Source organism: Musa acuminata, chromosome BXJ1-9, assembly GCF_036884655.1.
Source record: "Musa acuminata AAA Group cultivar baxijiao chromosome BXJ1-9, Cavendish_Baxijiao_AAA, whole genome shotgun sequence".
Classification (NCBI taxonomy): domain Eukaryota; kingdom Viridiplantae; phylum Streptophyta; class Magnoliopsida; order Zingiberales; family Musaceae; genus Musa; species Musa acuminata.
The window spans coordinates 35,383,986-35,400,000 of record NC_088335.1 but is presented as its reverse complement, the minus strand read 5'-3'; the positions used below and the strand labels follow the sequence as shown (position 1 = coordinate 35,400,000).

Below are 16,015 nucleotides of genomic sequence, written 5' to 3'. Positions count from 1 at the left end.
CAGAATCAACAGATTATATAAAATTCTTTCCCATTCCTCTGCTGCAGCCGCCAGTGTAGAATCTTTTTCACGTCCAGGATCCCTACTTCGACAGATCCCGCATCCGTCTTTCTTTAGCTGCTGCAGCTGATACTGATAAAGTGAAGGCTATGTAACGTAATGGCTTCTGACATTTTGGCTATGATATCTAATGCGTTTAAAGCGACTCGTTATTTTGTTCTTTCCCCACTTTTAAGCTGATGCATGCTGAGGTATTGATCGCTGAATCACGCTTATATCCACTTAATTTATTAGAAACAAATTATATCAATTCTTTTTTAATCAAAGCATCCATCGATTCTAATTCCTTAATTTTATCTTATTAATTTGTTATAGTTTGAATCGACTTCTTGACCTTTTTATTTATTTTTATCTTAATTTGAAGTTTTCCGACTTAGATGTTGATTTGGATTTATAATGTTTATTTCGTGTCTATCACTATACCGAGTGAAGAGTTCTTTAGGTCCAATAATGTAATACTGTATTGGATGTGTTCTTAACAAAACCTCCTCCTGTTTAAGTTAGTTTGATATTATAAGGATTATATTTGAGGTCATGGTTACTTGAAAGTCACTCTTCCTTCCATATCAACTGTTATACTCTTCTTTCGATATTAAATCATATTATCAATTATATTTAGATATATCTTTTATACTTTATGGTATAAGATATGAAATCGTCGTGCCATAAACTAGTTATATAATAAAATCTACTAAAAGCATGTTGGGAAGATCTAATAAAATTTTATATTATTAGGAGGAATTTATGGAATAAATTATCGAAGTCAGTTCCTTTCTTTTTTTTCTCAATCTAATTTTTCTAAGTATTTGAGGCATGTATTTTTAATTGTTTGCGTGCATAAGCCGAGGTCGCCTCATCACGTGGGAGTCACAAGTAATTTGTCACGTGATAGGACCGTGACTCGCTACAACTGTCACCCCGCCATAATTGAAGGGCGTGCGAAGGTGGAGGACAGCATCCTGGCGGCTTTCCCGTTATTACCTACCCTTCTCCCGCCCTCTCCATTCGATTCCGTTCCCCTCCCTCGTTCTCTCTTCGCCTATGGCCTCGCTCTTCAAGCGTCGCCGCGGCTGGCGGGCGGCGTCGTCGCCGTCCTCTCCCGGCCACCTAGCGGAGGAACCGGCCGCCCAGTCCGGTGATGGTGACGGGTGGTTGTCGAGCCTCGTCTCTGGGGCGGGGAAACTTGTCTCCGCTGTCTTGGGTCCTGATTCCGCCCCGTCTTCCTCATCGTCCTTCTATTCGTCGGAGGAGGGCACAGATAGCAATTCGAGTGAGCTCCTCCATTATCTGTTCTTTTGGTTCCTGTAGGTCTATTTCTTGCCATTGGGTACATCGAATTCCTAAAATCAACAAATGTTACAGGCGTATCATAGATTATTAGCAAAAGAAATATGCATGCGTCTACCGGAAGCTTCAAAAAGAAAAAGGAGACCATTTTTTTCTTTTTTACAATATGTATAATTTGTTTTAGTTTGAAATTCTTTTGGTTTTCATAATTCATATCATATTATGTTCTTTTTAGTTTTATTGTATTATTATTTCTGGATTTTTTTTTTGTCTCGTTTAAAATCTTGTCAAAGGAATTGGACCAATTTTATCTCTTTACCTCCGTTTTTTGGTCCTAATGCACGCAGTGGTGGTTGTGATGTGTTTATCAGAAGCTTTGCCTGTCTTAGGTTGCACAAAACAAAGGGGTTATACAATGCTTCCATCATCATAATTATATTCTTCTGTCATGTAATATAGGCTGCCTCTGATTCTAGCCAAAATGAGATAGCTTGGAGTTGTGAATATTTATAAGTAAAAAGTGTTCCCCAATCTCTACTTTGGCTGGTTTGAAGCTGAGTGGTTGATTTTATGTTTTAACTATCTCTACTTGATTGAATAATATAATGGAACTATTTAATCGTATTTTGCTATTGTCGATGTTTTGTAGGTTACTATCAAACAATTTATCAATGATGAAAAGAATAGAAAATAAGAACAATTACTGAAGAAGCTTTATTGAAGAAGTGAAAAAGTTTTATTGAAGAAATAAAAAATGCTTCAATCTATTCACATGTTCCCTCTCCTATTTATACAGATTAGGAGAAAGGATTTCCCTCAACAGAATAGAGGATTTTCCTCATATAGTTGAGGAAATCTTATCTTCTATCATGCCCCCGCAAGATGGTGCTCCTGATAAGGATACCAATCTTCGATCGATGCAAAGAATGGTTTACAAGCTAGGGCAAGACCAGATCGTTGCAATTGTTGTTGCTGTGAGGGCACAGGCATTCCCTTCGTTTTCCTTAAGTCCACCCTTCGTTCTCCTTAAGTCCACAGGCGTCCCCTTCGTTTTTCTTAAGTCCATCATTCGTTCTCCTTAAGTCCACCGACTGTTGGCAGATCAGCGAAGGCAGCAAAAACAAGCTTTTCTCACTTCTCTGATACCATGATGAAAAGAATAGAAGATAATAATTACTGAAGAAACTTTATCGAAGAAGTGAAGAAACTTTATTGAAAAAATAAAAAATGCTTCAATCCTATTTATACAGACGAGAAACAGAATAAAAGATTTTCCTCAACAGAATAGAGAGATTTCTAGTTAGGAAATCTTATCTTCTATCAATCAACAGCTTTTTAATTTCACCTTTATTACAAATTTATGTTGTTATACCTTATATCTGAGTTCTTGAATTAATTCTGCAGGTGAAGAGGAAGATACTATTCGGGCTTGTGAAGGACATAAGTTAAGCAAGGTAAATATTAATATTGATTCAAAAGCCTCGTAAAGAATGCTGGTAAATATTGAGATGTCTTCTCTGTATACGGTCAGAAAACGAAAACATCAAAGATGGTAAATGACTGGCTGGAAGGATCAATATCTATCATCACAGAAATTGAGGCTAAATCTGCTATAGAGCAGTTGCTATTGAGAGAAACATTTACAAGGTGATTAGAATATTGATGTTTCTGTTTGTTTTATTTAGTATAGATTTATCTTACCTTTTATATATCCCCTTAGAAATATCATTTTTTTTAAATTACTTCCTTCATCAATTTATGGCCTCGACATTCCTAGGTTTCTTTTGTCATTATAGACCTGTGTTTGAGTTTTTATTTGAAGTGTATGAAACAAAAAAAAGGCACCAGACTTATTGCATTTTTTGCTAGTATTTGATTGAATATGGATTAGAATTTTGTGAAGAAAGCATGTCATTACCTCTCATGCACGAGGTTGTCTTTTTAATGAAAAAAAAAATCCAACTACAACATGGCTTGTCGGGACCATTTAGGAATTATGACTTTTTTTTGTCTTTCAGAAAACAGAATATACATTTGTTTGTGTTTTTGTTTCATTTCTAAACTTCAGGAAACTGAACTTTTTATTGAATGAGAGGGTTTTTCTGCTCTACCTTTCAATACTAGAGAAGAAAGACAGGATATGGTAACAGAGCTTTTCTGCTCTACCTGAAGGAATGGCAGTATCATGGGGAATTAGTACTGAATTTGAAAATTTCTGCATCAAAAACTTTAGAGAGAACTAAAATGCTATTACAAAATTTAATAGAAATGTCATTGTCAAATGGGTCATGGTTAAGTTTTGTGTCTGTCTTCTGTTGCAATAATTGAACATGTGGACCTCTAGTTTCCATCTTAATTATTGCATTCATTCTTTAAATTTTTTGGATGTTTATTGTATATTTTCTACCAGGGATGAATGCAACAAATTAACGAAGATAATTCAATCACGGGTTATAGATGTTCAATCTGCAGAAAATGATCAGCATTGTGTACCAAAAGAACTTCCTAACATGGCTGCTAGGGAGGCCTTTGCTTGTCCACAAGCTTGTCAATCTTTGCATCAATCTGGAGATATACCAAAGACAATTCGTTCTCCATCTATTCTGAACTGTCATTCTCCTGGGCCTTCCGCTTCTCCAGCAGTTAAATTCAATTTCCATGACTCAGTTGTTATAGAGGCTAGAAAAGGGCTAGAGTTGAAAAGGACACCATCATGTTTAAAAGCTTCTCTTGATCATGGGCTTTGCACTCTGAACACTGATGTGCTTCATTATGTAAGTGTAATCTTCTTGGGTTTTTTGCACTATCATGCTTCATATTTGTCTTTATATATTACTGGAAGCTGGCCAACAACATGATTCAATGATATTATAGTTTTAATAGCTGTTACATTTAATCCTGAACAATTTTGTTGTTTATATTTTGAGAAGTTATATACCATGTAAAGCTAATTTTCTTGTCAAATCAAGTTTATTTATTATGATCTTTTGCTTCCATTGGGTTTTATGAACACAATTTTGATGTCTTTCTGACCCACGAGCACAAAACTGCCTCCATTCTATTCATACAATCAAGTAATAATTGCCATGCACTGGTAGAAAATAGGACAAGCATACACAGGAGAACTACTGATGGATTAATCCAAGATCTCCTCTGTTTAGAATCAAATAGAGTGAATTTTGAGCCAACAATTTGATTTGATTTTGGTTTCAAGCCATCCTAGGGATGTATCAAGATCGACCCTATTCAAATATGAATTTATCGAATCTTTTGCTCTTATATATAAATATTTAGGTATGAGAAGAGCCTTTCCTTTTATGGCTTGTGGGGAGTAATCCAAAAATTCATGAAGTCTCTTAAGAGGAGGATATGTATTTAGGAGAAATGGTGTCTGCTCATTTCCTTTTCGTAACACATGAATATTTTTAGTGTCGGCAAGGATATGTTTAATTTGTTTTAGTATTTTGGAAATACACTCGGTTGATGCAGATTGCAGTAAGTACCTACAAGCACATCAAATCTCAACACTTCTCTTCTTTGCAGTTTATTCTGATGGTTACTATTATTGCTAAAGGATTATTCCTGCCATATATATATTAAATGCAGCAATGGCATGTTAAATAGTTACATTCAAGTTTCAGGTCCATTCACAGTGTATCACAATTAGGTTTGATGAAGAAAATGATGAATAGTTAATTCTTGAGAGCTACTTTTATGAGTTCTTTATCATCTCTTATCAATAGATTCTTTGTCTAACGTACTGTGACATTGTACTTTGAGTTTATCGGTTTTATTAATAACATGAGTTTCATTTAAATTTAAGTATACATCAATCACAGTATACAATATATCCTTCTACGATTGTTATCTACCAGCTATGCATTCTAGAGGCTGCTGTTGCTGCTTTGGACAGTAGTTAAAAGTTGCATTACTTATTTGCATTGATTGATAATGCTGCTCTGATGTAAACTTATAGTGCCACCTCTAGGATTTTGGAGGTGTAATCTCTCCCGTGGACATTGCCAAATCATATATGCAATCCTTGCTACCATATGAGTCGCCAATTTCAAGTATGAGCATGCTTAAAGCCACACCAACCAGTGAATTGCGTCCATGCATTGATAAAACAACTCTTGCAACTTCCCATCATTCATTACCTTCATCCAAGGTACTTTCTCTAGCCATTTGATAAATATGTCCTAGCCGAGGAAGATTAGCAATAGAGGGAGACTGTACTACACTTTGTTCTATTAGATTATTTCTTACCACTATCAAACACACATGAGCGACTGCTTGCTAATGTGGCCCTATTTAATTAGGTAAGATATATTATAAATATTATTGGATTCTGATTATGGTTATTGGTCAATAGAAAAAAAAAGTTCATATTAAAGTAGGATTCGTTAGGAGATAATCTTGATGGAAGGAACTCCCTCTGCTCTCGCCTATAAATAGATAGGACCTCTAGGGGCTAAAGATATCATCAGATATCATCTGTGCGCATCTGATAGATATGACCTCTAGGGGTCAAGTGCGTATCTGAGTAGTATCTGAGTCAATTGAGAGATTAAGGTTTTTCCGAGTCAAGTGAGAGATTAAGTTTTTCTCTCAATCTCCCTCTCCCTTAATCCCCTAATCCATCAATCTAGGTGGTCCTATGAAAAGATAGGAAGAGAGGAGAAGGATCTAGTTCTTTTTGCAGATCCTTGCAGATTGATATTTCAGATCCGACGATAGAGCACTTGTAGATCAAATAAGGTTTATTTCTTCTGAACAACAAGAAAGGTATGCATCGTAATATTGTTAGATCCAATTTATTTGATTTTAATCTTGGTATAAAAGTTTTTCCGCATTATAAATAGCATGATTACAGATTTTATGCTAACAATTGGTATCATAGTCAAGTTTTTGAGATCAAATATATTAGATCTATTATTGTTCTTTACGATGCTTGAATGATTCGTTGGATATTATTGATCTGTTTTCTTTCTATATGATTTGCTCTATTATTGATTATGAGCAATGTATAATTTTATGTTTGATCGATGAATTTATTGTTTATTATCATCGATGTTATTGAGATGATCATCTCTATTGATCGTTGTCGACGAAGGGCCGTGTACCACCTCGCAGCCACGCATCACGGCTTGCTTGCGAACGGTGGCGGCATCACGGACATCCCGCACCGCATGTGAACGCGGTGATTGCGGAAGGGCGGTGGCAACCGCTGCTAAGCGCGAGCAGAGGCAGCGGCAGCCGCGCTAAGCGCCAAGGCGGCGGCCAAGCACGAGCAGGAACCGCGGCAGCCGCGCGTAGGTAGTGGGAGCGGTCGCGCGTGGGCACAGGCAGCGCGGCGGCATGGCAACCGCGCACCGGCGGCGGCCGCGCGTGGGTAGGCCGTGCACAAGCGGCGGCCACGCGCGGGCAGGAACCGCCACGGCGGCCGCTCGTGGGCAGAGGCAGCCCCCCACGGTGGCAACGGCCGCGCGCTGGCAATAGCCGCGGCCAGCTGTGCGCGCCGTCCGCAGGCAGGAAAGGCCGCAGCGGCCGTGCGCAAGCAGCGGCAGCGTCGCAACGGCAGCGCCGCACGCGGCGGCAGCGCCGCACGTCGCAACGGGCACAGGCAAATTAGGGTTTTTGGCATAATTACGGTTTTGACCTCGAGGTTAGGGTTTTGCAAAATTACAATTCTACCCTTTGCAAATTTCGTAATTCCAGTTTATGCTCTGACAACATATTTACCGTTTTACCCTCGGATCTAATTTTGCCAAATTACAGTTTTGCCCTTCGTGAATTTCTTAATTTCAGTTTATATCCTATCATATATTTATAATTTTATTCAAATTGAGAATTTTAAGTTATATTCTCAATTATAAAATTGATAAATATGATTTATTATAATTATGATTGAATTTAATCATGATTATATTTTGGTTATTTGATTGGATTTAATTTTTGATTAAAAAAACTATAAATTATGGTTTACTTTATAGTTTTGTCATATGAATTATTGATTATACATGTGATAAATAAATTCTAATTATTGTTCTTGGATATTTATTTAGTTATTCACATGTATATATTTAAAATTGTGAAATTATGTTTACTTTTCACATGAAGGCAATGAAGACATGATTTATATATTATCATGATTATCATATGAGTTTTCTTTTACTAATTAAAGTTCAATAATTATTATGATTATTCTATTATTGAACTACTTAGCATTAATGTTCAATAATTATTATGGTTATTCTATTATTGAACTACTTAGCATTAATGTTCAATAATTATTATGGTTATTTTATTATTAAAACTGCTTAGCATTAATATTCAATAATTATTATGGTTGTTATTCTATTATTGAACTGCTTAGCATAAATTAAAGAATTTTGATGAATATTATTTGTAATTCATTTCCTTAAGTTTTATCTGACTTGTAGTTGCCAAAGTGGCCTTGGATGATAAACTTTTGTAATATAAATTACAATAAAGGCCTTATCATTTATAGGATATTTTGGATTGTATTTTATATTTTTGTATTGGTCCTGTAGCCACCAAAGTGACCTGGACTGATAATTTATAAAATACATTATGTATTTAGTCCTAAATGATATTAAATAAAATAATATTCATAATGGCAGCATGAATCAGGATAAAGAAATTTAGTGAATATTATTTGTAATTTATCTTCTTAAGTTTTATCTGACCGGTAGCTACCAAAGTAGCCTGGGATGATAGGCTTATGGGATATGAATTACAATAAAGTTCATGTCATTCATGGGATATTTTAGACTGTATTTTATATTTTTGTATTGGTCCTGTAGCCACTAAAGTGACTTGGACTAATAATCTATAAAATACATTATGAAATTCATCCTAAATGACATTAAATAAAATAATATTCACGATGGCACATATAATTATGAGATTTAGATAATCCCAAAGGAGAATCTATTTCAAATAATTATGTGATGGGGTAGGATGATACTGTTTTGGATATTCTTGCAGTTTAAGGTTGTATACCCAAAGGTAACAACATTATTCCACAAGAATGGTATTAGTCCTCCATAAGTGATTTTGAGTGAACACTAGATATGTCAATATTTTACCCAAAGGTGAAATATAGATGATATCAATAGTTCATCATATTTTGGAAACTCAAAGCATTAATGTTATATTATTACTGTGGCACTTCCTTTATTGTGTTTATGTAAATGTCCCTATACTTTCTGAAACAAATGGCTTGAGCATATATAAGTTGTATTGAGTGAGTGAGACCTTGATCAGATTAATTGAACACAACATAACATAATTACTAAAAGTTTTGTGAAATAAATAATTGAGGTGACTGATCAAGAAAGTCATGAAATACTTAATTTTATGATACTTAGACTTCAGTACAGTTTACAACTTGCGCATAAGAATATCTAAGGATTAATTTAAATTATCTAATAAGTCATTAGTTGAAAGCTTAAAATGATAGTATTTGAGGAATTTAATATTATATCCTCAAAATAAATGATAAAAGCTGTAAGCTCAAGACTCATAATATTTTGAGTACTACTCAAAGAGTAGGTAACACTAAAATAAGGATAAAGCGTAATTCCACCTGAGTTTATAATTATTATATAAACTCATAAAAGAATATCTTCATAATGAAGTGTTACTTTTGTAGCAAATAAAATTATGTGAAGAAGAAATATACTATAAGATTTGATTTGAAATGTAAAAAAAAAAAAAGGTATAATTATAACCTTTGTATGGTTCAAATCAAATATTACGGATATTATTGATGGATTAATTTGATGCTTCATCATATGTTACCTATAATAGATATTGGGATAAAACCAAAAGAGAATGAGATATTTATCAATGTAGGGAATTATCTTAAAGTGAAAGCGATATTAGTTTGTATTTATCGCTTATATCTAAAGATGATTCAATTTGATAAATCTTGAGAATCCATGTTATGTTCTTATAATTCTGGGAATTTAAGTTCTTTACCTAGAATTGTTATAATATTATTTCCCTTTTGGTGGTTGTAAACTTATTGTGATTTAATAAAATTAATCTTTGAATTCTGTATAATAGTCTATGCAGAATTAATATGAATCATAAGTTTACAATGATCATATAATTAAATATCGAAGTAAAATTTAGTTTTATAAACTCCTTGAGGTTATGTTTATCACTATATGCTTTTGTCTCATTAAAGAGAGATATTTTATCATCATATAAATAATATGTTGAGATATGATTATATATATCTAATTCATATAAAGTGTATGACCGTTTACACTCTTGAAATATATATAAATGAAGTTGATAAACAATTAGATAGAAAAGTCAATATCATCATATCTGAAAAGGGTGATAAATTTTATGGTATTTATGATGAACCCAATTATAATTCTTTTGCTAGATTCTTGAAAAAAATAGGGTTTATGATTTACCAGATGTGTTACAGCATAATATGATTGTTGAAAGATATCATCGTACTTTATAGATATGGTTAGGAGCATGATAGATTATTCTTTTGTACCCAAATCAATGTGAAAAGAAGCTCCAAGGATGACTACGTATATCTTGAATGTTGTTCCTAGTAAGTAAATTACATGACTTCTTTTAAGTTATGAAATGATAGGAAACATGACTTAAGATATTTACATATTTGAGATTGTCCTATGGAGATAAGGATCTTCAACTCACATAAAAGAAAATTAGATTTAATAATTATTTTTGAATATTTTATTATCTATTCAGAAAAGTTTAAAAGGGGTACATATTTTATTGCTCTAATCATAGTACAAGGACAATTAAATCTGGTAACATAAGATTCCTATAAAATAGCAAATCAGTGGGAGTGAAAATCTCGAAATTTAATTTTGATATAAAGGAGACGCAAGTTAATACTCCTTTATTATTCGAGAGATTGTTGTTACTCAAATCATTAAATGATTTGATAAAAGTGAACAACAAAATAACATTACTAAACTCCCACATTATATTGATATCATTATTAATGGTCTTGTAGAACAACCATAAAATAAGAGTTAAAATCAATAACCAGAATGGTGTCTGATAAATTTATCGAATTATCTAATAATTGTAAAAGAATCTATTATATAAATGTGGCTCAAAGGACAATGTCGATATAATGGTCAGACTTGTGGTTAAAAGTTTTACTTGTAAGAAATGTATCGACCATAACGAGATTTTTAATGAACTCGTTAAGAATCATCATGACATTAATGATTCATTATGAGCTTAAGTTATATCATAATGATATGAAAATATATTTTTTTTTTTAAGATCTAGCTTTATATGGGTTACTCTACATGATTTACTCTAAAAGAAAATGAAAGAAATATAAAGTTTGGTATGCAAATTCAGGAATCCATTTATGACCTTAAACAAGCTTCAAGGTAATGATATATAAAGGTTCTTGATATCATTATTTCATATTTAAGGTAAATACTATTAATTAGTATTTATATCAGTGGGAGCAAGTTTATTATATTGGTCTTATATATGGATAATATTTTGCCTTACCAATAGTGATCTTGATTTATTATACTAAATCAAGAATTTGTCACTGAGAGTTTTAATATGGTTGATACGAATGAGACATCCTATATTATTAACATTGAGTAATTCAATGATAGACCTCAATGATTATGAAGATTGTCTTAGAAAGGATATATCAACCGAGTCTTGAAATGATTTTAATATACAGCTTTGTTCAGTAAATCATAAAAGCAAAATTTTAGTCAATAGTAAATGCTTGAAAATGACTTGAAAAGAATCAGATAAATAAGATATTCTTTGTATATGCGCAGTTGGAAGTCTATGCTCAAGTCTCTGTTAGAAAAGATATCAGTTTTTACAGTTAAAATATTAGGTATATATTGGAGTTACCCAAAAGTAAAAACATTAAAGGACTACAAAGAAAGTAATAAGATATCCGGAAGGGACAAATGATTATATGTTCACATGTATAAAATTATATTAGCTTGAAATAATGGTATTTTTCATAAGCTGATTGTATAAATTGCCTCGATAATAGGAAGTCCACCTTACGGTTAATATTTATGTAATTAGAGAGGTAATTTATTATTATTGATAATAAAAGTTGATTTTGTGGCATGCTTTGAGGCCACTAATCAAATTTGTGACTGCAAAATTTTTATCTCAGGGCTTGGTGTAGTCAGACTCAATTACCAAGTCGTTGAAGATATTTTATGACATTGTAGTAGTTTTCTTCTCTAAGAATGACAAGTACTATTGCATCTATATGCATTATGGTATAAAGTACTTGATGGTTAGAGAAGATGAGTCCAGAAACATCTAATGTCAATTAATTACTTGAGTTCCACTGTATTGATTGCTGATCCATTCACTTAGGACTTACAGTCTAAAGTATTTTGAAAGAACATGTTCTTATGATTAGGTTTGTGAGCAACCCATAAAGGATATGGTGATGCATGTTTGAATGGACACTATAATTGACATTTTTACTTACGTACTTAAAGTTATTTGTTTCTGCTATCCTGTTCACAATTATGTATGTACATATTATGATTGAATATGATGACAGGATTGTCTTGACAAGACAAATTATAGGGGTCATTTTGGACTGCATTAGGAAAGGCTAACAGTATTGTGGTACATAGAAGGAAGTGTGACACTGATGGCATACAACCGCTATGACTCATATTGTTAGTCAAACTTAATGTAGTATTATTATTATTATTATTATTGGACTTATTGGCCTATTTTCTAAAATTCACGTGTGTGTATATAGTTTTCCAAAAATTTCAGAATCCAATTAAGTCAAATTGTTTTTAAATAAATTTTGTTTATTTATTTTTAATTTTTAAGTTTTTTTTATCTTACTAATTATTGGGCCAAGTGGGAGAATGTTAGATTATATGGCCCTATTTAATTAGGTAAGATATATTATAGATATTATTGGATTCTGATTATGGTTATTGGCCAATAGAAAAAAAAAGTCCATATTAAGTAGGATTCTTTAGGAGATAACCTTGATGGAAGGAACTCTCCTAATAACTTATCCTAGACCCTCTGCTCTCGCCTATAAATAGACAGGATCTCTAGGGGCTAAAGATATCATTAGATATCATCTGTGCGCATCTGATAGATATGACCTCTAGGGGTCAAGTGCGCATCTGAGTATAGTATCTGAGTCAATTGAGAGATTAAGGTTTTTCTGAGTCAAGTGAGAGATTAAGTTTTTCTCTCAATCTCCCTCTTCCTAAATCCCCTAATCCATCAATCTAGGTGGTCCTGTGAAAAGATAGGAAGAGAGGAGAAGGATCTAGTTCTTTTTGCAGATCCTTGCAGATTGATATTTCAGATCCGACGATAGAGTACTTGTAGATCAAATAAGGTTTATTTCTTTTGAACAACAAGAAAGGTATGCATCGTAATATTGTTAGATCCAATTTATTTGATTTCAATCTTCGTATAAAAATTTTTCCGCATTATAGATAGCATGCTTACAGATTTTATGCTAACAAAATTTACATTGCAACTTTATGGCCAAGCAGACTCCTATGATTGGAAATATGAACATCTTGTTCCCAAGCAGAACCACACACCTTTTTTCTTTCTTTCTTTCTTTCTTTTTTTTTTTTCAAAAAGCATAGTTTAATGTTAAGTATCCGGAAGCTACAGAAAGGCTCCACTTGTACAATCATTTTAATTCTCATGACTGAGTTGAGTGATTACCACCTTTTGCTAAAAGAACAGAAACAGAGAGTGAGTTTCTTTTCTCCTTTTAAGTTTGATGAACATAAGCTTATTCCATTCAGATTTGTTTCCATTTATTGGCATTCAAGGCTTGGCATCTGATAAGAGAAGCATATGTTTGTGTACAGGTCCTGAAGAGGGACTATTCTACCTTTACACCAAGGGATACATTTGATGAAGTTCGAAGAGTCCGACTCAAATCTAAAGAAAACATGTTAGCAGGAGATTCTACAAAGATTTTGGGCATCAATCATAGTTCAACGTTGACTGAGGCTTTGCATGCTGAAGATGACAGTGCATCTAGAACCTTAAGGCAGTCTGATGCAAGGGCACTTGAACTTGTAAAGCCAATTGCAGTGAACAATGCCCCTTCTCCCAATATTAATGCTTTAGATACTGAAGCAGCTCTTGACATAGAATTAACTCATACCTTAAAGCAAACTGCTCTGCCTCCAGAGACTACTCCTTCTAGAGTTGCCTATGACTCCCGTTTGTCTGTTCCTGTCATTCTGCCAGATGAAAAGAAGGCACATTTTTCTCATCCCGTCTTGTATCAGTTTTTTATGTCTATTTCTTTTTACTTCAGAAAAAAAAAAAAAAAAAAAAAAAGGAGTTGCAAGCTATATCCGGCTTTGTGGAACGGAATAATTTTTTATACCCGTGACAGGATATTGAAGAGACTTCAGCGACAATGGAACAGTTGGAGAATATGTCTGAGTCTCATGCCTTGGCTTCCACAGGATTGGAGAATAAAGGTGATACACAATGCTTCCAATTACATGCAGATGAAATTAATTTTATGGATGGGTTTTATTTTCTCCTACCGTTAATTAATGTATTATTCTTTTTTTTTCTATTCAGGAGAGCATAAGGAAAATATTCATTGTTCCCTCCAACCAGCAATTCTGGATGAGGCATCAAATGTGTCCAAAGGTTAGTTTATGTTCCTGATGTATGCTGAAATTTTGTAATTAAATAATTCGTTTAAGGAACATATGCACAGCAATAAACTCGGAATTGTTTTAAAATCATATGCCACCTGATCAATATTTCCTTTACTAATCTGTTGATAGACACAGTCTATCCATTTAATTAAGGCTAGGTTTTAGACTATTAGTCCCATTGTTGTCCTTATTATGTTTAAAGACCATTGATGAAAGTAAAAGATGTGAAAATTGAAGTCAATTTCTTCTGTTGCCAATCAGATTCCTGTAATGTATTCATATCAATTGATGGGGATTATTCTCATTTATTCATCAGAGGAAAGTACAATTAGATAAACTCTCTCCCAAGATTCTGGTTGCTCCTTAGGAAATGATGCTCATACTGGAGTTACTTTGCACTTTCACCATATTTGTCTTTTTTTCCATGTTGAAAAATTTAACACAAAGATATGGTTAGGCTGTGTGAGATCACTTTGGTTCAGTCCATTGGAATTGGACTTAGAGAGAGGTCCTTATGGTGGACTAAAGGAAGGCCCCAATTCAACCAGTAACATCAAGGAGGAGCCAGTTGCAGGCATCTATCTACCGGAGCATGCAAGCAATTAAACTTGATGTGAGACTGACAACCACTTACAGTCCTATTAGTCAAACACAAGGTCTCGGACAATGTCAAAGGCAAACATATATATGATGCCTGCCGAAACCCAACCGAGAACAGGCCAGTCCCAGGTAAGAAGAGGAAGGAAGAAGATAGGAGGTTGAATGTAACCCTCTTCCACAGCACTATTTGTTGTACACTATTCTTAAAGGATCCAGAGGCACGGAGTGACTGTATAGTTGCTGTAATTAATATATGCATGGCATCTGTAATTATTATGTTGTATGTTACTAGAGATGTATTAGAGATTGCAGCAAATATTTATGAGCTTGTGGTAACCAGTTACTAGCGATTTCTACTATTGATTAGACTACAAAGCAAGCTTCCAGTTCCATGTTATTAAACTTTGTACGACAAAAAAAAAAAAAAAAAAAAAACAGGAGGGGTGGATTTCATGTTTTAGATATCAAATATTTTGGGTTTCAATTAATTGACTAAGTGCAGCTAAAGGTTCATGTACGAGTCTTTTCCTTAATATCAATATTTCACAATTTTGTCTTGCAGAGAAAAATCTGCTACGACTGCTATTGAAGTTCATGTTATTAGACATGGCAAGGCATCTTTGACTGAGTCAGCCACACACCAGCATGTGTTGCTCAATAGAAGCATACATCAGTACATAAACATGAGCAATTGTGAGAGTTTCCTGTACTGTCGAGTCTGCTAATAGGTGACACGTGACAAGCAAATTAATATCATCACTGTCTCCTCTGGGCCACCGCCTATTGATAACCACTGTTCAAAGTTTGGATTAAACTGAAAGTTGAACATACGCCACGTTGTGTGTCAAATCCAATATATATCCTCTTCTCTTACTTTAGTTTCTTTCATCTCACACAGATAAATATTTTTAAAATATTCAATAACAATAAATTCTACTCATGTGTTCAGGATTCTCATTAAACATAGTTGTCGGACGTGCATAAAATATTTCTAACATATACAATAAATTCTACTAATGTTTTCAGGATTCTCATCTTCATCGTTATCTCGGATACAAATAATATACAGCTTTTTTTTTTCTTCTTTTTTTCTTAGCATGATATGTGAAGAAGGTTCTTCATCTATTATCATACTTTTATATCATGATTTTTTTAATAAAAAAATAAGTGGTGAAGGTATATTTTAATCTTTTGATCCTATGGTGATATAATAAGATATATACGAAGCGCTTTCAAAATATATTAAATAAATGAGTCTTTGAACTTGTAATCTTAGGATATCATTTTGTGTCTTACTCATCCGTTCCTAACTTCTCTTCTTTTACTTTATAAAGATCATAGAATCAAGT

General features: G+C 33.5%; 1 protein-coding gene across 1 annotated transcript; it reads left to right on the top strand.

The window, feature by feature from the left end:
* The first annotated feature begins 1,101 nt into the window (after positions 1-1,101).
* Positions 1,102-15,255, top strand: LOC135594099 (uncharacterized). The gene is made up of 8 exons (XM_065084519.1): positions 1,102-1,330; positions 2,752-2,801; positions 2,879-2,994; positions 3,758-4,121; positions 5,336-5,515; positions 13,251-13,877; positions 13,984-14,055; positions 15,229-15,255. The coding sequence occupies exons 1-8, from the start codon at positions 1,102-1,104 to the stop codon at positions 15,253-15,255; spliced, it is 1,665 nt and encodes a 554-aa protein (XP_064940591.1).
* The last annotated feature ends 760 nt before the right edge of the window (positions 15,256-16,015 follow it).